The 22,629-nt window shown below is 41.7% G+C and overlaps 2 protein-coding genes and 1 long non-coding RNA gene across 10 annotated transcripts in view; 1 reads left to right on the top strand and 2 right to left on the bottom strand.

Annotated features, from left to right (window-relative positions):
- The window catches only part of dlg4b (discs, large homolog 4b), a 175,659-nt gene that overhangs the window by 30,030 nt on the left and 123,000 nt on the right, over positions 1–22,629 (top strand). The window lies entirely within an intron of this gene.
- On the bottom strand, positions 1,962–4,230 carry LOC311251627. The gene is made up of 2 exons (XR_014621441.1): positions 2,993–4,230; positions 1,962–2,904 (listed from the first exon to the last, which is right to left on the bottom strand). It is a non-coding gene; the product is annotated as an uncharacterized lncRNA (long non-coding RNA).
- On the bottom strand, positions 11,140–15,278 carry LOC311251774 (uncharacterized protein). The gene is made up of 15 exons (XM_084344415.1): positions 14,960–15,278; positions 14,712–14,810; positions 14,433–14,496; positions 14,137–14,240; positions 13,773–14,045; positions 13,313–13,406; positions 13,121–13,188; positions 12,766–12,987; positions 12,595–12,633; positions 12,353–12,481; positions 12,182–12,259; positions 11,942–12,064; positions 11,771–11,848; positions 11,604–11,687; positions 11,140–11,403 (listed from the first exon to the last, which is right to left on the bottom strand). The coding sequence occupies exons 1-15, from the start codon at positions 15,050–15,052 to the stop codon at positions 11,242–11,244; spliced, it is 1,710 nt and encodes a 569-aa protein (XP_084200541.1). The 5' UTR covers positions 15,053–15,278; the 3' UTR covers positions 11,140–11,241.

Raw genomic sequence — 22,629 nt, 5'->3', positions numbered from 1 at the left:
GTATGTCTGTCTGTGTGAGTGTGTGTCTGTGTATGTCTGTCTGTCTGTCTCTCTGTCTCTGTGTGTGTGTGTGTGTCTGTCTCTGTGTGTGTGTGTGTGTGTCTGTCTCTGTCTATCTGTCTGTCTCTGTGTGTGTGTGTCCGTGTGTGTCTGTCTGTGTGTCTCTCTCTCTGTCTCTCTCTCTGTGTGTGTGGGGGAGACTCAGTGATGTTCTGCATTCTAGCTCACGCAATACACACCCATTATAAAGTCCTGAGTTTTTCCAAAATCACTCACGATCGTTAGAGGGTCAGGGTTCAAAAACGAAACATCGTAGGAAAAAAGTTCAAATACAACTCAAATAGACAAGACCCGTGCCTACATTTTAAAGTTTGAATGGTGTTTCTAGGTGAAAGTAGGCCAGAGCAGGAGATGTTTGAAAAAGACGCAGACTTTTGACCTCGTCCCATTCATTCTTATGGGAAACAGTTTTTCGCGTCTTACGACGCGAAAAATTAATATTCTGGAAAACTGAATAATAGCATACCGAGTCAGAGCGAGCCGCACGTTTTGATATATTTTTTGTTTGCGTGCGCTCAACGGTGCGGGACGAGTTAAGTGCCGAAATATGGCAAAGGGGTGTAGTAATACCAGCATCTGCAGGCCCAGTTCGGCTTGGTTGCCGCGGTGATGGTTGTCGTTAACCCCTAGCAACCACCTGGGACAGCTGATTTGAGAGTGACTTTTGCCCCAAATCTAGACCTCAAACTAGTGCTATATCTTCAAAACCAAACATGATATTGGAAAATTTTCTTCACCATCAAGCCAGGAAGGCCTTAAAGAACACAGTCATTATTTTTTGTGGTCCTAGCTTCTGAAATGTGGTAATAGGAGCGAGTTAAAAACAGGGGCAGTTTGGAAAATCCTCGAAAATCCTCCTCCAGATTAACATTGGGGTAAATGGAGCAGTTGAGAGCTACTCTTGTCGGTTGGAGGCAGATAAATCAAAAACCGTGAATCCTACCAATAAAGTGGACACATTGGGAGAAAGAGGACAAGTGTGGCTACAACTTGGTGAAAAAATCACTCTTCTACTGTGTAATTTGTGGCTGGGGTCGTCAGAGAAAGAGAAAAGTTGTGAGAGTTTTTCTGAGTCTCCCCCCACTCTGGCAGTTGGCTCTGCACGAACATTCCGCAATACACACCCATTATAAATCCTGAATTTTTCCAAAATCACTCACCATAGTTAAAGGGTCAGAGGTCAAAAACGAAACATCGTACGAAAAAAGTTCAAATACAACTCAGATAGACAAGACCTGTGCCTACGTTTTAAAGTTTGAATGGTGTTTCTAGGTGAACGTAGGCCAGAGCAGGAGATGTTTGAGATTTGCGATTTTTTTTTTCCTCATCCCATTCATTCTTATGGGAAATTTTTCGTAGTTTTTCGCGTCTTACGACGCGAAAAATTAATATTCTGGAAATCTGAATGATAGCACACCGAGTCCGATCGAGGCGCACGTTTTGATATATTTTTTGTTTGTGTGCGCTCAAAACTGCGGGGCTAGTTAAGTGCCAAAAAAAGGGCGGAAGAAGAATAATAACTAGACAATTTCCCGTTGGGAAATCGCGAGAGTGGGCTGTGCTCTGTGCAAATTCGCACCCCACGTACGTTGAGAACTTTTAGATCTACATTTTAAGTTTGACTAGTGTGTCTAGGTCAAACTATGCCAGAGATGTTGATTTTTGAAAAACGGTTTCATTTTTTTCATTGTCAATGAGAAATGAGGATTGACAATGCTATGATACTATACTACACTACACTACAATGCTACAATGTATTCATTTCACCACCTACCATTCATTCTCAGCATCTTCATCTATGGTGTTTGTTACAAACTAAAGCTAAACATGGAACATAATTAATAATTCAAGAGGCATACACCATCATTTTGTAACAGAGATAACGTTTATTTTTCTTAAAAAAAAAAAAAAAAAAAAAAAAAAAAGCAGGCGGCTTTCTTCCTGGAGTGAAAAAAAGTCAAAGTTGAAAAACTCTTACTTCCCTTATTGTTGCTGCAGTCCTCTGGAGGTCTTCTTCCCACCGTCTGTATAAATGTTGCCAGATTTAAAAGACATAAATTAGTTACAGGTTTCAAAAGAGTGAAGTGAAAGTTGAGAATTTAATGAAATCTTACTTCCCTTATTGTTGCTGCAGTCCTCTGGAGGTCTTCTTCCTGCCGTCTGTAAATGTCAGATTTCAAAGACAAATTGGTTACAGGTTTCAAAGACTGAAGTGAAAGTTGAGAATTTAACGAAATTTTACTTCCCTTATTGTTGCTGCAGTCCTCTGGAGGTCTTCTTCCTGCCGTCTGTAAATGTCAGATTTCAAAGACAAATTGGTTACAGGTTTCAAAGACTGAAGTGAAAGTTGAGAATATAACGAAATTTTACTTCCCTTATTGTTGCTGCAGTCCTCTGGAGGTCTTCTTCCTGCTGTCTGTAAATGTCAGATTTCAAAGACAAATTGGTTACAGGTTTCAAAGACTGAAGTAAAAGTTGAGAATATAACGAAATTTTGCTTCCCTTATTGTTGCTGCAGTCGTCTGGCGGTCTTCTTCCTGCTGTCTGTAAATGTCAGATTTAAAACACAAATTGGTTACAGATTTCAAAGACTGAAGTGAAAGTTGAGAATTTAACACAATTTTACTTCCCTTATTGGTGCTGCAGTCTTCTGAAGGACTTCTTCCTGCTGTCTGTATAAATGTTGTCAGATTTAAAAGACATAAATTGGTTACAAATTTCAAAGACTGAAGTGAAAGATGAGAATTTAACTAAATCTTACTTCCCTTATTTTCTCCTGGGTTGTTGTCGTCGCTGGAGAGAGATCTGCTGAAGTCCTCTGGGGGTCTTTCTCACTGGATCATCCTAGAAAGACAATGACATCATCATTGAGTTAAATCACTCAATGCAAGTGAATCATTCAAAAAAAAAAAGAAAAAAAAAAGACACTTACCTTGTGATGGACCTGGTTTGACATGCAGCTTGGTCTGCATCTCAGCTGGATGTTCAGCTTCCTCCCTGCAACGATGAATAGTGACAACAACCCAGCAGAAAAAGAAAAAAAAAAGAAAAAAAAGAAAATACAGAAAAAAAACACAATTACATGATACATGCATGATTAAAAATAAAATTACATTACATGATGCATGATTAAAAATACAATTACATTACATGATAAATGCATGATTAAAAATACATAATTACATGATAACTTTTGTGACCTCATGAGAAGAATTTGCTGACCCCATTCTAAAATGAATAAATACACAAATATATAAATAGATATAAATACATTTACACAATAAGATTAAACTATTTCCAGCCAAGACATGCCACTTTAACAACATACATATGAAAATCAATTACATGAGACAAAAGAAAGACTAAACAAGACTAAATTACAGCATGATTTAACAATGATAATTAGCTCAATAAATCACTGGTGAGCACAGACAGATTTTTACACCGTAAAACGTGGCACAACAGGTCTTGGACAGAACAGCTGGAGAGGCTATTAGTCAGTCAAAACACAATAAACTGGACTGTGGTAACTGTAATACGTTTGGAGAACACCTGATTGAAGACATTTATCGGGATGTGAAATATAAATGTGGTCAATCAGTGTGTTCTTTTCGGTTGTCGAATTTGTTACTAATTGAGTGTAACCTCTGGACTGAAACAAATCTTTGATACTTTTTTTCCCTTTTGAAAGGAGGTCCTCATTAAAATCGCCACAAACAATGATGGGATGTTGATTTGACATGTCCAATGAGTCCAAGAGGTTTTTCAAGTTTTGGAGAAAGATTCCCAGTTGAAAACTTGGCGGTTTGTACACAGTCGCTATTAGCGCTTTGACTGGAGCCTCAATTTTGACGACAACAAACTCCAAATCAGTGACGTTTTGCATGTACCTGCGAGGCTCTGCTTGAACAGTGTCTCTACAGTACATTGCAACTCCACCTCCCTCTTTTTTGGCCATGTTCACACAGCTGTTGTAAGACAGCTGTCTGCTACGTGTGAACATGGCGTGCCCCTCCAAATGAAAAATTTCAGCGACAGAGGAGCCCGACAAGTGTGTCTCTGTTAGGCAAAGCACATCTGCTTGTCGGAGCTCGTGATGCGATTTCAGGTCCACCATGTGACATGGCAGACCCTGCGTGTTGTGGTGGACGATTGTCAAAACCTTTGGAGTTTGTTTTACAGATTTCAACAGCGTCAACAATGGTCGACAGCGTTGGAAAGATGCTTGAGGCATGCTTTCCAGAGCTGTCTTGATCTTGGGGTCAGCGTAAATTTTTTTCTCATTAAAGTCAAGGATGGTGAGACCTTGCAGCGAGGTTGTGCGGCTGAGCGCGACGTATGCCATACCGGGCTCAAAAACGCGCTTCAGACACACAACCGCCGCCGGCATGGTCATTCCTTGAACTTTGTGGGTCGTACACGCGAAAGCTAATTTGAGGGGGAACTGGCGACGAACAACCCCCTTTCTATTACTTAGGTGCTCCTCAGATCTTTCTATGTACACCGAGTTATCTGAGGGACCTAACATTTTTTTGCGGAATCTCTGTCCTGCTGTAGGATTGTCCAGCAGGAGTCCAATCATCTTCACGCCTTGTGGTTCTTCGAATACAATGTTCGAAATGGTTCCAAATGTACCGTTCACGAGGCCGTCCTCCACATCTAAATTTCGGATCAACATAACGCGTACTCCTTGAGCAGCCATTATGTTGTCGGGCAAGTCTCGCCTGTGTCCTTTAATTTGCCCAGACACAAACGTCATGCAGCCAGTTCTGGGGTCTTTTCGAAAATCACGAGCTGCAATGGCAGTCGCGTTCTCGTAGGAGGCGTTTACGATGTCGGCGTTGTGACGGTCTACTTCTTTGTTTGTGGCGTAGATGTGTAGACCCTGTGCTGTGCAATGCTGACTATCAGCCACCGCCTGTGTAAGCAAGAGCCTGTCTTCATCTAACAAAGGATCTTGCTTTTGCTTCACCCTGAGACGGTTCAAGAGTTCAGCAAAAGCTCGATCGTCTTTCTGTCGCATGATCTCTGTCAGGGTGACCATTTTGAAGTGATCCTTCCAGAGATCAAACTCGGTCTCCTCGTACACACAAAGCGGCTTGGCTTTACCAAGGGGCGGCAGTTGATAAAAGTCACCTACGGCCAGGACAGACATGCCTCCGAACGGCTTCCGATTACCCCTGATCTGCTGAAATCGCCAATGCACGTAGGCAAATAGCTCTTTAGAGACCATGGATATCTCGTCGATGATGAGAATCTCAGCGTTCGCCAGCGTTGCTCTGACCTCGTCCAGTGCATTTCCAAGACCTTGATAAGGTGGCTTCAAGGACCTCGGCAATTTGAGAATCGAGTGCAACGTGTTGCCTGATATGTTAAATGCCGCTGTACCCGTGAATGCGGTCAGCAGCACTGCCGGTTGGGACATGTCTGCGTCGTCCCGAAATCTCGGGAGCTCACGCAGAACTCTCGTTGCCTCGTGGTGAATGCACTTGATCACATGCGATTTGCCACATCCAGCCCCTCCCGATAGGAAGTAATAAAACGGTTCTGGATTGTGGCCCCAGACTAGGTCAAAGCACCACTGTCGAACGCTGTAGAAAACGGAAGCCTGAGTTTCGTTCAGACTTTGGTACATTTTCCTAACAAAGTCTGGACTCAACTCTGGAGCATCTATTCTAGGCATAGAGCTCCCCTTATCCTTTTTAGTGCCGAATTCCGGGACGTCTTCGCCGTTTTCGTCCTGATCGCGAGGTTCAAGTTCCGCCATGCACTCCAGCCTGTCTACTTCGACTTCGGGCGCAAAAGAGTTCCACGCATTCACGAGAGGACCGCACACCTCAAGCTGTTCAAACGCAGCGTCCATGCTTTTTCCCTGGCCCTCGTAGCGTTTTTTGTTGCGCCCCACAATTTGCTCTACTGTCATACCCCACTTCTCGCCACACTTGTAAAACTGTTCGTAAGTGGGGTACGCGTTATCTGTCAGATCGGCGTCGGATCGATGTGGCAGATAAAGTTTCAGCAGTCGTCTGTAAAACTTTTCTGGATTTTTTTCCTCAGAGAAGCGCGTGAATCTAATGATCGCCGGTTTTCCCACGGTTCTCTTTTGGATATATCCCTGATCGTTTAACAGCGAAATGGCGTTCGGGCTTTCCTTTTGATGGCCGTAGAGTACCCTGTACTCCGACACAAACTCGGCCAGGCACATGCCTTCAAACTCTCGATCGCGAGGTCTGTTGATATATTTCTCAGGCAACCCCGACATCCATACGTCCTCCGACTCCGGGTCCATTTTCTCCAGTCTACCCATGGGGTGACTCATTCTAACGCCGTCCTCGTCGGTCCGAATGAAGGCCACCGATCGGGAGCACTTCTTGAGGCGTAAGCTGCAAGTACGGGCTACGGCCTCTTGAGCGCTGACCTCTCTGTGTTTAGAGTAGGCCTGCATAATTTGTTTCATTTCGTCGCGCTCGTTAACGTCGGATTGCTTGACGTCTTTGATGACGTTCTTAAGGAATTCCGTCATCTCGTGTTCCGGTTTCGTTACGTACGACATCATGTACATGATGCAGCTATAATCGTCTATGACGTACTGGATGTCCATATTTGCGTTCCACGCCCTAAGCAAATCGGGATTGTAGGCATTAACCCAACAATCATTTGGATGGCGCCTCAGCATCACGACGTGACTGTTTGCCAGGCACTCTGCGGCGTCGACGTATTCTTCGTGAGTCAAGTTGCACCGGCAAAGCAAGTCTGTCAAACTGCTGAACGAAGCGCCCGGATCCATAAGCAGATCTCTAAGTGGTTGGAGCGTTTGTTTAGCCAATTTTTGCTCGTCGGCGAGGGCCTTTTTCTGCTCCGCTATTTGCGCTTCGAAGTCTGCATCGTCTTGATCTTCTTTTTGGTGGCAATTAATAGTGGGGGGCCTGGTGATGAACGTTTTATCCATCGGTAGTTTTGGAAAGCCGAACCTGCAGGCTACATTACCCTTCTTACAGGACTTTGAATGTTTCCTGCTGTGCACCTGAACCTCTGACACCGTTTTGTGGAGTTCCGGATCTGCGTCAGGGTCGGGCATTTTGCAACTAATGTAACGATCTATAAATTCCCTGATTTCTCTATCGGAGGCGTCTTCAAATTTAGGTGAATCTTTTATCCAAATTAGCATGTGGATGTGCGGGCTTCCCCTGGCTTGGAACTCGACGCGATAAAAATAATCATCTACTTCCCCGAGCGGTTGTGCGGGAGAGAGGATGAGGTTTGTCATGAGAGCTTCGACTCTCTTTTCAAACATGCGCATTACTGTGACGGGGTTACTTCTCAGAATGTCGCATTTTGTTTTCCAATCCAAATCTGAAAACGGTTGTTGTTGTTCACCCTGCTGAGCTTTGATGGCCTCTATGAACTCAGGCCATCTCATCTCAGCAGCAGAGAACGTCGCAAAAAATGTCGGTTTTCCAATTTGACGAACCATCGCGTGCACGTCTTTGAGGGTTTTGTTCCAATAGGCTGGAGTGCCTCTAAGAGGTTGCATGAACCTAGTCGCGTCTTGGTTCATAATGAGCCGCTCTACCTCGTCCTTATCCTGGAGCATGACGTTGTTGATCCTACGGCCGTCTCTGGTTTTGGACTTTCCTTTGCGCATTTGTATAGACATGCTATTGGTCGCGAGGTGAGTCTCCGTAACAAACTGCGCAAAGAAAAGATAACTCTGGTCACTTGCAAAACGCGTATCTGCAGCAAAGAGCCTACAATTAAAGTAAAGGCTCGGGGACAGGGAGACGCTTCTATCTTCGTCTAACGTGTTCTCTCCTGTCGGAAATTGCACAGGAAAAGCCATGGCCTCTAACTTGGGTACGCTGAAAAAACCAACCGGTGTGTTGCCTTGCGCGGGGGCAACACTAAATACGCCGTCGCCATATGAAAGGATTTCCTGTGCAATGTCGGGGGGCTGCATGCAAGTGTCCAGGGAGAGGCCTGGTCTCAGCTCCTCCTCTTCTTCCTCCTCAGCGGCTTCTGACTGTCCCGGTTCATTTGCGCTTTTGAAGAACTCCTCTAAATCTACATCCATATCGTCCTCTGGGATGCTGGGATACTCTTCTCCGATGGGCTCTGGTCTCAGCTCCTCCAACTGTCCCGGTTCATTTTGGCTATGAAAAAAATCATCCAAATCTACATCCCTATCGTCCTCTGGGATGCTCGGCTCCTCTTCCGGTCTGAACTCTTCTGGGATGGGCTCCTCTTCTGAGCTGGGCTGCGGTCTCAGCTCCTCCTCTCCTTCTTCAGCTGCCTCGAACTGTCCCGGTTCATTTTGACTGTTAAAAAAGTCCTCCAAATCGACATCCCTATCTTCCTCTGGGATGCTGGGCTCCTCTTCTTGTCGGGACTCCTCTTCTTCGAGCAGACAGTCAAAAGTGGCAGTCTCGTCGATAAACACGTTTTTATATTCTGGATGCGTTTCTCTCAATTTTGCAAGGGCAGCTAGCACATTCTTCATATTAACGGTGAAGAAGTGCTGGTAACCTTTGTACTTAATATGCCTTTTCAATTTGACTTGAAGCAGCTGCGCTTCTGCTCTGGGCCTTGGGAGACTGTTGACAATCGATTGCACCTCTGCTGGAACGCACACAACAGCTCCGTGGACTGCCCTCTGTTGGCCTTTTGGCAGAGCAACAATTTTGGCAAAGGGAAGGATTTTTGAAATCAGCTGCCTCTCAAGCATATTAAGTGTAGCCAATTCTGTGGGGATGGGCGCCAACTCTAAATTGTTTGCGACTGCCATGGGTGGTATGCGTCCTCTGCCAAGGTGGCCGTCACAGGTGTCGCATATCCACTCATGCAGTCTCTCTTGTGGCACAGAGCAAGGGGTAGAGCACTCGCCGTCGCAAAAGTGAACATATTTTCTTGTCAAGCATGCTGCCGCCACTTTTGCGTGCTCCCTATACTTTTGTCTCTTGCATTGTTTGACCTGATTAGGAAACATGGCTCTGTGACAAACTGTACAAATGTATGTGGGTCCATGGCTAATGGACTCACGAAAGACAGCTATGGCTACTGCCATCACCGGATCAATCAGGGGCTGGGGGCGGCGGTGCACAATTTGTCTGTATTTGTGTCTGATTCTAAGCGCTTTCCGCATCTTGTAAAATACACTACAGGCAGCATTTGTGTCCAATTTGGTTTTTCTCTGCTGGTTGCAACGTTGATTGAAACGACGTCTAAATTCCGGATCATTGTGATATCTGATGTTGAAATTTTGCTTTTGCTTTTGCCTATAACTTTGATCTGTGCTGTATCTCTGAGACATGCCAAATTTGTGTCTGCTCCGAAACGCTGTATCAGACTTGTATCGATCTCCAACGTACTTCTTCTGTCTGGTGCGGAATGTGGCATCTTCTTTGTACTTCTTCGTGATGCAAGTCTTCTGTCGTCTCTTGAAAGTAGCATCTTCCCTGTATTTTCTGATGATTTCTTCCTTCTTCTTGTCTTGAAGTTTTGGGTTTTCACGGTAACATCTGAAGGACCGCTGTTTCCGATTGAAACCGTCTTGGGCATATCTTCTCCTTTGTCCTTGGAGTTTTTTTCTCCTAAATTCCAGACAGCTGCTGTACTTTTTCGCTTCATATTGGGTTTTTGTCCTTTTTTCTTCACCAGATAGTGACATGTATTGTTTTTTGATGGCCTGCCGCATCGCTTTTCGTCGCCGTTGCTTTGACAACTTTGTCAAATTCTCTGCTGCTGGCGGTGCGGGAGCTGCTGCTGGCGGTGCGGGGGCTGCTGCTGGCGGTGCGGGGGCTGCTGCTGGCGGTGCGGGGTGTGATGCTGTTGGTGCAGGAGCCGTCTTAAGGATACGCTCTGCTGCTGGTGGGAGAGCTGTCCTGGATACATTGGGTTTAGGAGATGCCTGAGGGCGTTCTCTGGAACCAATGGCTTCGAATGACACCGGCACAAACTCGTAACTGGCAGAAGGTCCGCGATTTGCAAAGAGTTTGTGCAGGTGGTCAGCCAAGTCACTGATTTCAGAGAAGGTCCTCATAATTGCAGTTCCGTGGGGGTGAGGTAAGCCCACCGCATTTCTTGAGTGTGAATCAAACACACCATACCTGCCTGATTGGTCACGGAAAACTGCAATGCACTCCGGACTAACTATGATTAAAGCCAGATTAACTTCACCTGACAGACACTGCAACTGTGTGGCTAGGGGCAGATACCAAGCCTGGCCTTCACTAGCTTTCAAAAGTCCACACCTGATTTCAGGCATGTGGACATTACACACCTCTGTGTCAGTCAGGACTTCTTTTGGCAGTTCTTCCACAGTGAGATGGTCACTGTGGAATGTTTTTTTACGGATCAGCTGTCGTTTTACACCTACGTAAAGCGAATCTCCCTTTGCCAGCACTCTATCAAGGGCAGCAGTGTTGAACCGACAGCCCTCGTTTTGAAACGCCAGAAAAGTCAGGGACATGCAGGTACACTGGTGGTTCCTGGAAAACTTCCTGTACCTCATGTCACTCTGACTATGACTGGCCCTAATAGTCGCAATAACTGGGACCTGAAATATAAGAAATTATAATCATTATCATAAAGGATTACTTATTAGCATAATCATAAGCCTAGTTAACATTAATATTTGTAGTAATTAACCGTTTCATACTAGTCATAGCATAGTGACAGTTTAAGGAATTGTTACTAAAATCATTTTACCTTCTGCAGCTTTGATAAAATTAATAACTATCCAATATCATTTCCACCAAATTTTCCTGATCAATTGAATATGTAGTGTCACACCTATTACACATAACAAAACATTGATAAATATTTAAATTTATACTACTATGGCAGTGTATTAAAACATGTCGCTTACATGGGAGTAATGGCACAAAAAGGTTGGTTTTGGGTTGGGTTTTTGTTTTTTACCATTAAAAAAAGGGTTACAAAACAAGACTGAAATTTTAAACTCGCCACATTGACACTTCAAGATGTTAACTGACCAAGATAATAATTTTGAGAAAACCTCTGTTCCGTTACTAGTGTTCATCTTTAAACAATAGATAAAATCGTGTCAAACTAGTTCAGTTATTTTGTTAGTAATTTTATTATTACATTTATTATTGTTAACAATAATTGTATAAATATATTAATTAATTCTCTCCTTCGTTTCCTTAATAGTTTTTTGGCATTTCAGTTGAAAGAAAACCACACTTTACCCTCAAACAAACACTTTATTGAGCCCACGATAAACCCGAATGTAAATGTCCTTACCTCTTTGGAAGGGGAATGGGCGGTGGAGAGTCCGTCATCAATGATCCAGGGCCAGCAGGTCGATGAGGGTGACGGGACGGTCTGTGACAAGTCATAAACACCAGTTAATATTTAGACATGAGGCAACACAACGCAGCAAGTTTTCCAAATCTATTTCAAATACTCACTGACATTTGTCAACTGCAGAGAAAGATGATGTGTCAGAGATGTTAAATGAACCAGTGTAATGTAGTTACAGCTGATTTTACAGTAAACGTGTGTGTCAGTTGCCAAGTAAATACCTTCGCTGGGCGAGGAGAGGGACGGGCCGCAGCTTTAAGGGTCTGTGACGGTCCAGCCGGTGAAGGGGTCTTCATCCTGGCCACCTGAGAACAAATAACAACATCAATTCAGTAAAAGGAAGACTTTAATGACATTATGAACTTTATTCAATAGGAATAATATTTACCTTGGCAGCCGGTGAAGAGCAGGGGGTCACCGGATCACCCAAACTACAGGACAACCTGACTGGAGGGGATCCAACCAGCTGTTGACACATGAGAACAAACATGTTGAACTTCACACATCTCAGTGTATGTTCTGTGTGAGATTGTGTCTGTTGTGTCAGAGAGTAACATACGTTGGTCACTGAAGTTTGGGTGCGGGGGGGTGGTCCATCCGTGGTCCTGGACCGAGGAACCGGGCTGGAGGGGGCGTCGTCCTCCAGTCTCCGGGACAGCCTGGCTGGAGGGGATCCAACCAGCTGTTGACACATGAGAACAAATATATTAAAATTCAGACAGTGGACAATGTAGTTATGTCTCCACGAAGACACCGTTTCAAGTGTAAACACCGACTGTGTGTCAGTTGTGTAACGTACGTTGGTCACAGGAGACTGGCTGCGAGGGGGGCGTCTCTCCGTGGTCCTACGACGCCTGGCTGCCGCTGGGGAGGCCACCTGCACCGTTAAATAAAAACATAGCACCAGTAACTGTAGGGAACCAGGAGAAATTTTATAATACAGCTGAGAAGAATATGTCAGATCATTTACCTTCTTGCGCGCCGGAGGAGACGGGACGTCCGCCACGTCAGACAGCCGAGAAGGAGACACTTGCTCCATAGCACGAAGGGACGTGCTACTGAACCAAATTGGGTTCAGTGGGAGGAAGGACTCCTTCTCCTGTGAAAGACAAAAAAAACAAAAAAGACATATGAATATTTGTCTGGTCAAATACACAAAGTTTAAATACTAACCAGTTAAGTTGTTGTGAAAAAAAGAGAAAAATTAGTCACCTGCTGCTGAGCCGCGCTGGCCTGACCGGGAACCTGCGACTGGGAAAGCACAACACACATTTGATTAAATAGGTGCTTTTTAAGTTACGACTGTGAACCTGTTCACCATAATGTACATAAACACAAGTAAACACAAATGATAATATAGTTATAATAAAAAAGCGTACTAACCTTGGGGCTCTGACCAACGACCTTCCATTGGAAGGGGTCAGGAGACAGAGGGGCACGTACCTCGCCCTTCACAACCAGCTTAGGAGAAACCTTCCTAAGCGGCTGTGAAGGGGTAGGAGACACCGGGGGAGGAGGAGGAGGTGGTGTCTCCAGGAACTGCTCCGTGGAGGTCCACAGCAGCTCGGCGAGGATGCCCATCCCCTCACGGTCGCTCAGGTGAACCTGCAGACATGACAAATCCATTTACAGACAAAGTTCAACTCTAAAAAACGTAGCTCGTGTTGACTGTTTCATATTAACACACAAGAAAATATAGACAATTAGACTTTTTCTATCACACAGATATTCTACTTACGCCGTCTCTGCTCCACAGCTCCAGGCGCGTACGGGGGAAGTACTCCTCGGCAGAGAAGTACCTCACACCTAAAATGTAAAAAAGAAAAAAAGAGAGTCATTACAACATCCACACACGTAGCATCATGACTATGTTCATCACAGACATTTTTAAGTACATTTCTTTTTCTTGACAAGGTATCGTTTTACATACCCATACGAGCTGCCACGCGGTGGAACTCTTGGCGGAGGGCCCGCTGGTGCTCCTCATCCTCGGTCAGGCGGGGGGGAAAGTCCAGCACGAAGACCTGTAGAGAACAAAATTTTAGAAAACACCAATTGACAGTTTCATTCAAAAAATCACACACACACACACCACATTAAGTACACATTATTATTTAAAAGCTCATACAATTAGTCTTATTGGAGTAGTCAGTCTACTTCTATTGTTGTTAAACTACTAAGAATGCAGGACAAGGGAGACATGAAATAAAAGCTTACCATGGGCGCGGAGGTAGTCGAGTGGTTAGAGCTCATGCCACATACGCAGCAGACTCTGGTTCAAATCCCTTTGCTGCATGTCACCCCCCCTCTCTTTCCCATTTCAAAATGCAGTTTGTCTAAATAAAAAAAAAAAAAGGTGTCTATGCCAAAAAAAATGCATAAATGCTTACCTCCGGCCAGCGGTCCCTCACAGCAGCAAGGAGTTGAGCGTAGTCCGCGGCTGCCTCGTCCACGGTCCTGCTCGCCGTCAGGTTGTTACTAGGGGCAAGAACACAGACAGCATCAGGGGTCCGAGGGACAACAGCATGAATGACCTCAGTCCGCAGCTGAGCGGCATGGGCCCCAGGGGTCGACATGAAACCAAAAGAGTACTTCCCTTCTGGCATGACGACGAAGCCGTCCACGATGGCCCGGAGATGGGAGTCCCCGACAATCAGAACAAACTGCAACAACACAAACAATTTCTTTAGCTTGAAAATCATTAATCCCTCTCAAGATCAATTACTTCCTACATAAACTGGACAATAATAGCACCTTCTTGTCAGGAGACTCCGGTGGGATGACCAACTTGTGGCTCCGTCCGGTGAGCCTGGAAGTTGGCCACCTCCGCACCCGATGGCGGTAACCAGTACCGCGGCCTGTTTAGTAAAGGACAAAACAGATTTTTTTAAAAAAAAGTGTAACACTAATGAAGGAAAGCCTACCAGGAAACATCAACAATCACTTGTTTATACCAGTAAAAAAAGTACATGAAAAACAGTTTAAAAAGTGTAATATTGATGATTCATTAATTTATTGTTCATTTAGGGATAAAAGAGGTGGATACTTACGTGCACGAACCTCGGCACGACCGGGGCTCCAGAAGGGCTTGGCTGGGGGTGAAGAGCCAACCACCTGATGACAGATAAAAAATAAACATAAAATAATAAATCATAACAACAACAACAACAACAACAAGCATAAGATAAAGACAAACAAGTTAAAACAAAATATAATAAAACATTTAAAGCAATACAAACATTACAAACACATTTGACCTCAGACAATGTCTTTGCACGTGTGTGTGTGTGTGTGTGTGTGTGTTTGTGTGTGTGAGTGAGAGAGCATACGTTGCCAACTGGAGCGCGGGAGCAGAGGGGGTGGGTCTCCCTGGTCCGCTTGGTCCTTGACCCTCTAGAAGGCTCCTCTCCGGCCGGAGGGGACACCGTCTGAAGAAGAAACATTAACATCAAAGATATGGCAGACACACAGAACTCAGCATTAAAAAAGGAAAAAGCAATAGGTGTAACATTTCTACAGCCATTTTCATGCAGACAGTTGTCACTGCGACACAGAAGCTTATCTCCTGTGTAAGTACCTTCGGGGGGGGAGGGGGAGAACTCGGCTCCTCCAGGTTGAGCCTAGTCCAGCGCTGCTTCAGCACCGCAGACCGCCTCGACTTCCTGGGCATCCTGCTGAAAGTCAAAAACAAAGAAAACACGAGAAATGCTTCTCAAATGTTAGAATATGTAATAGAAGACAACGTTATATAATATCTTGTATGCAAAATGAATGTGGTGATTGTGGGTGTGTGGGTGATGTGGTGATGCTCAAGGTTGATGCTCTGCTCTGACGGTTGAGGGCGATTAATCTCAGTGGATGGTCACTCTCAGCTGCAGCACAGGAACCCTTTAATCTAAAAGAGAAAGTGCAATAAAAAGATAAGTGTCTCTCAAATGTTAGGAGTCAGTATTAGCAACAAGCTAGTAGCATAACAGACACACGTACATCTGTACTTGTCATAATGTGTGTTTTTGGGCACAGTATTTTTTTAAATAATTCTATATTATAATAACTATCAATGATATAAATGATTTTATACTACACAGTATTCTCAAAACAAAGAATTACTATGAGACAATGAATATACTACACAAGTAAAAACAACATTAACTTCATCAACTGTACAAGATTTTATCAACATCTGAATGCACATTTATTCCCAAAAGCAAAAATAGTCACGAATGAAAATGCTTCCTATTCCATTTAATCAAGGCAGGTTGTAAAAGTGTATAATACATTTAAGTATGATACTTTTCTAACTAAATCAAAAAACATTTCATCACATTTCATCACAGTCAATCAAACAGAAAAAGAGAAATGTGTTTTTTGGTGGACAGAAGGGAGTATTAAATACTAGTCAAACTAAACAAGTAGATAGATTAAAATAAATAAATACAGCTTTCAGCTTGTATTAATGTTCTTGTATAAAAACAGAATACCTAAATAAAACCCTTTTTTTTAAATCCCAAAATCATGAGTGTAATATCTCATATTAAAAATCTGACCTGTGCTAATGATCTATGCATGACAGTCCAGTTCACACCGGAAGAGAAGATGGCCGTTCGCGCCACCAGAGAACAAAGGCCAGAGTTCACGCTGTTAGCATCTAGCTCGGCCTTATGTTTTAGCTTTTAGCTCAGTGTTCTTATATAGAAACAAGTCGGCCATAAACATCAGTCTAACCAAAATCACGAGACAGTAATGTCTAGCTTCAATAAGCTCACTTTTGTTAAACATGTACAGATGTTATGAGTAACATCTATTAAAAAATCTGACCTGTGTTAAGGGTCTATGCATGAGACAGTACAGTTCACACCGACAGAGAAGATGGCCGCTCGCGCCACCAGAGACCAAAGGCCATAGTTCACGCTGTTAGCATTTAGCTCGGCCTTATGTTTTAGCTTTTAGCTCAGTGTTCTTATATAGAAACAGGTCGGCCATAAACATCAGTCTAACCAAAATCACGAGACAGTAATGTCTAGCTTCAATGAGCTCCCTTTCGTTAAACATGTACGGATGTTAGCACAGTTAGCTTTTCTTCATAGAAAAAGCAAATCACGGCTGTTTGCTTCGACTGCGGCCTACTGGTTTATGTACCAGAGCCTAGTAGCGCAGTTAGCTCGTCTTCATAGTGTTGTATTGAAACAGACTGACGGAGGCCCATTACTGTTAGCTACACAGACACATTCACACAGTTAGCTTTTCGCTCCGGTTAGCGTTTCACCATAGAAAAAGCAAAGTCACCGCGGTTGGCTTCGACTGCGGCCTGCTGGTTTATGCACCAGAGCCTAGTAGCGCCGTTAGCTCGTCTTAATAGTGTTGTGTTGAAACAGACTGACGGAGGCCCATTACTGTTAGCTACACAGACACATTCTGTACTTATGGACCCCTGTGGCTTTGCTAACCGCTGTTGGCCCGGAGCTACTGGGCTCCGACTAGCCGAGAGCTCGGCCGCTCGAAGATAGCGCTCCGCTAGCGTTATTGTTATAACAGACCGCACGTTAGCTTGGCTAGTCGGAGCCCAGTAGCTCCGGGCCAACAGCGGATTAATATTGATGAAACAGACAGACCATAAACAATTACATTCATTTTTCCGAAATCATGAGTTATCGTGATCATAGGAGAGATAGTAATGTCTAAAGTCTTCAATAAAATCCACTTCTATGAACGATTTCAGTGTGCTCATGTCAAACATGACTGGTACTTACCTACAAGTAGGTCAAAGGGGACGAGCGGAGCCGGACCAGGGTTATATCAAGGCCAAAATCACGCCACACAACTGTCCAATCAGAGTCCTCCTGTGTTATCTGTCATCTGTATCCGAGGTGATTTGTGAAATGAGATGGCTGATATCTGAGCATTTGAGACAGACTCCAGACTCTGCTGCAGTTCATGATTAATATTTATTTTTATGAATGTAATACATTAAAAAAACATCAATGTTAATTAGAAAACTTATTTAATAGTAATATTGATTGATTAATATTGAATTATTATATTATATATCATTAAATACAGAACATGAAACAATTTATATTATATCAGCTGATGGAGTATGAAGAGATATTACAGTGAGAATGAGTCAAATACTCTGAATCAGACTGAGAAATTCAATAAATCTCAATATATTGATGATTGGAAACAAATTAAATATTTGAATCAGAATCAGAATTCCTTTATTTGTCCAGCAAATGGGGAAATTTCTTAGTCACAGAGTCCTCCTGTGTTATCTGTCATCTGTATCCGAGGTGATTTGTCAAATGAGATGGCTGATATCTGAGCACTTGAGACAGACTCCAGACTCTGCTGCAGTTCATGATTAATATTTATTTTTATGAATGTAATACATTAAAAAAACATCAATGTTAATTAGAAAACTTATTTAATAGTAATATTGATTGATTAATATTGAATTATTATATTATATATCATTAAATACAGAACATGAAACAATTTATATTATATCAGCTGATGGAGTATGAAGAGATATTACAGTGAGAATGAGTCAAATACTCTGAATCAGACTGAGAAATTCAATAAATCTCAATATATTGATGATTGGAAACAAATTAAATATTTGAATCAGAATCAGAATTCCTTTATTTGTCCAGCAAATGGGGAAATTTCTTAGTCACAGAGTCCTCCTGTGTTATCTGTCATCTGTATCCGAGGTGATTTGTCAAATGAGATGGCTGATATCTGAGCACTTGAGACAGACTCCAGACTCTGCTGCAGTTCATGATTAATATTTATTTTTATGAATGTAATACATTAAAAAAACATCAATGTTAATTAGAAAACTTATTTAATAGTAACATTGATTGATTAATATTGAATTATTATATTATATATCATTAAATACAGAACATAAAACAATTTATATTATATCAGCTGATGGAGTATGAAGAGATATTACAGTGAGAATGAGTCAAATACTCTGAATCAGACTGAGAAATTCAATAAATGTCAATATATTGATGATTGGAAACATTTAAATATTTGAATCAGAATCAGAATTCCTTTAATTGTCCAGCAAATGGGGAAATTTCTTAGTCACAGAGTCCTCCTGTGTTATCTGTCATCTGCATCCGAGGTGATTTGTCAAATGAGATGGCTGATATCTGAGCACTTGAGACAGACTCCAGACTCTGCTGCAGTTCATGATTAATATTTATTTTTATGAATGTAATACATTAAAAAAACATCAATGTTAATTAGAAAACTTATTTAATAGTAATATTGATTGATTAATATTGAATTATTATATTATATATCATTAAATACAGAACATGAAACAATTTATATTATATCAGCTGATGGAGTATGAAGAGATATTACAGTGAGAATGAGTCAAATACTCTGAATCAGACTGAGAAATTCAATAAATCTCAATATATTGATGATTGGAAACAAATTAAATATTTGAATCAGAATCAGAATTCCTTTATTTGTCCAGCAAATGGGGAAATTTCTTAGTCACAGAGTCCTCCTGTGTTATCTGTCATCTGTATCCGAGGTGATTTGTCAAATGAGATGGCTGATATCTGAGCACTTGAGACAGACTCCAGACTCTGCTGCAGTTCATGATTAATATTTATTTTTATGAATGTAATACATTAAAAAAACATCAATGTTAATTAGAAAACTTATTTAATAGTAACATTGATTGATTAATATTGAATTATTATATTATATATCATTAAATACAGAACATAAAACAATTTATATTATATCAGCTGATGGAGTATGAAGAGATATTACAGTGAGAATGAGTCAAATACTCTGAATCAGACTGAGAAATTCAATAAATGTCAATATATTGATGATTGGAAACATTTAAATATTTGAATCAGAATCAGAATTCCTTTAATTGTCCAGCAAATGGGGAAATTTCTTAGTCACAGAGTCCTCCTGTGTTATCTGTCATCTGCATCCGAGGTGATTTGTCAAATGAGATGGCTGATATCTGAGCACTTGAGACAGACTCCAGACTCTGCTGCAGTTCATGATTAATATTTATTTTTATGAATGTAATACATTAAAAAAACATCAATGTTAATTAGAAAACTTATTTAATAGTAATATTGATTGATTAATATTGAATTATTATATTATATATCATTAAATACAGAACATGAAACAATTTATATTATATCAGCTGATGGAGTATGAAGAGATATTACAGTGAGAATGAGTCAAATACTCTGAATCAGACTGAGAAATTCAATAAATCTCAATATATTGATGATTGGAAACAAATTAAATATTTGAATCAGAATCAGAATTCCTTTATTTGTCCAGCAAATGGGGAAATTTCTTAGTCACAGAGTCCTCCTGTGTTATCTGTCATCTGTATCCGAGGTGATTTGTCAAATGAGATGGCTGATATCTGAGCACTTGAGACAGACTCCAGACTCTGCTGCAGTTCATGATTAATATTTATTTTTATGAATGTAATACATTAAAAAAACATCAATGTTAATTAGAAAACTTATTTAATAGTAACATTGATTGATTAATATTGAATTATTATATTATATATCATTAAATACAGAACATAAAACAATTTATGTTATATCAGCTGATGGAGTATGAAGAGATATTACAGTGAGAATGAGTCAAATACTCTGAATCAGACTGAGAAATTCAATAAATCTCAATATATTGATGATTGGAAACCTTTAAATATTTGAATCAGAATCAGAATTCCTTTATTTGTCCAGCAAATGGGGAAATTTCTTAGTCACAGAGTCCTCCTGTGTTATCTGTCATCTGCATCCGAGGTGATTTGTCAAATGAGATGGCTGATATCTGAGCACTTGAGACAGACTCCAGACTCTGCTGCAGTTCATGATTAATATTTATTTTTATGAATGTAATACATTAAAAAAAACATCAATGTTAATTAGAAAACTTATTTAATAGTAATATTGATTGATTAATATTGAATTATTATATTATATATCATTAAATACAGAACATAAAACAATTTATATTATATCAGCTGATGGAGTATGAAGAGATATTACAGTGAGAATGAGTCAAATACTCTGATTCAGACTGAGAAATTCAATAAATCTCAATATATTGATGATTGGAAACCTTTAAATATTTGAATCAGAATCAGAATCAGAATTCCTTTATTTGTCCAGCAAATGGGGAAATTTCTTAGTCACAGCAGCCAAAGGACAGTGTCACACTAAACAATAATACAAAGTAAAAAAATAAACAATAATAAGAAGATAAGAAATAGAATTAACTCATATATACATAGTATTTACCATATGAACTTACAATTTGAACTTAGTATTTACAATATAACATAGTATTTATAATATGAACAGTGTAAGTATGAACAGTTTGCTATTTTGTATTTACAAACAATAAATAACAAATATGAGTATTAAAAATTGTCCAACTAGTGCAAACCAAAAAGTATGTGGATATGTGTAGAGTTTTGTATTGCACAGTGCACATGTGAGCTCTACTGGGAGCAGTGCTGATTGTAGACTGACAGCAGCAGTAAGGAAGGACCTGCGATACCTCTCCTTCACACACTTGGGGTGTATCAGTCTGTCGCTGAAGAAGCTGACCAGTGTGGTGATAGTGACCTGCAGGGGGTGGGACTCCTTCACCAGCAGTGATGACAGTTTGTCCATCATCCTGCTCTCTCCTACCACCTGCACTGGGTCAAGAGGGCATCCCAGGAATGGATTTCCTGGTTTGAATGAATGAAAAGATAATCATTAAATATAGTTGAAATGTTGGGAAATATACTGTGTGTGTCTGTGTGTCTCTGTGTGTGTGTCTGTGTAAACTACGGGAAGTTTTTCGCGTCTTACGACGCGACGTGTGTGTCTATGTGTGTGTGTGTGTGTGTGTGTCTGTGTGTGTGTGTGTCTGTGTGTGTCTGTGTGTGTGTGTGTCTGTGTGTGTCTGTCTGTCTGTCTGTCTGTCTGTGTGTGTCTGTGTGTAAATTATGGGAAGTTTTTCACAGTTTTTCACGTCTTGCGACGCGATGTGTGTGTCTGTCTGTGTGTGTGTATGTCTGTCTGTCTGTCTGTGTGTGTCTGTGTGTGTCTGTTTGTCTGTCTGTCATCTGTCTATGTGTACGTGTGCATGTGTGTGTCTGTCTATCTGTATGTCTGTCTGTGTGTGTGTGCGTGTCTGTGTCTGTCTGTCTGTCTGTCTCTCTGTGTGTGTGTGTGTGTCTCTGCTGGCCCAGTTCAGCTTGGTTGCCGCGGTGATGGTTGTCGTTAAGCCCCAGCAACCACCTGGGACAGCTGATTTGAGAGTGACTTCTGCCTCACATTTATGACCTCAAACTAGTGCTATATCTTCAAAACCAAACATGATATTGGAAAATTTTCTTCACCATCAAGCCAGGAAGGCCTTAAAGAACACAGCCATTATTTTTGGTGGTCCTAGCTTCTGAAATGTGGTAAAAGGAGCGAGTTAAAAACAGGGGCAGTTTGGAAAATCCTCGAAAATCCTCCTCCAGATTAACATTGGGGTAAATGGAGCAGTTGTGAGCTACTCTTGTCGGTTGGAGGCAGATAAATCAAAAACCGTAAATCCTACCAATAAAGTGGACACATTGGGAGAAAGAAGACAAGTGTGCCTACAACTTGGTGAAAAAATCACTCTTCTACTGTGTAATGTGTGGCTGTGGTCGTCAGAGAAAGAGAAAAGTTGTGAGAGTTTTTCTGAGTCTCCCCCCACTCTGGCAGTTGGCTCTGCACGAACATTCCGCAATACACACCCATTATAAAGTCCTGAATTTTTCCAAAATCACTCACCATCTTTCAAGGGTCAGAGTTCAAAAACGAAACATCGTGGGAAAAAACTTCAAATACAACTCAGATAGACAAGACCCGTGCCTACGTTTTAAAGTTTGAATGGTGTTTCTAGGTCAACGTAGGGCCGAGCAGGACATGTTTGAAAAACGTGGAAGATTTGCGATCTTTTTTTTCCTCGTCCCATTCATTCTTATGGGAAATTTTTCGCAGTTTTTCGCGTCTTACGACGCGAAAAATTAATATTCTGGAAATCTGAATGATAGCACACCGAGTCCGATCGAGGCGCACGTTTTGATATATTTTTTGTTTGTGTGCGCTCAAAGCTGCGGGGCAAGTTAACCGTCAAAAAAAAGCGGGAGGAAGAATAATAACTAGACAATTTCCCGTTGGGAAATCGCGAGAGTGG

This window comes from Pagrus pagrus, assembly GCF_965226575.1.
Source record: "Pagrus pagrus genome assembly, chromosome: 22".
Taxonomy (NCBI): Eukaryota; Metazoa; Chordata; class Actinopteri; order Spariformes; family Sparidae; genus Pagrus; species Pagrus pagrus.
Note: the sequence above shows the minus strand (reverse complement) of the source record. Positions and strands in the feature narration are given on the sequence as shown.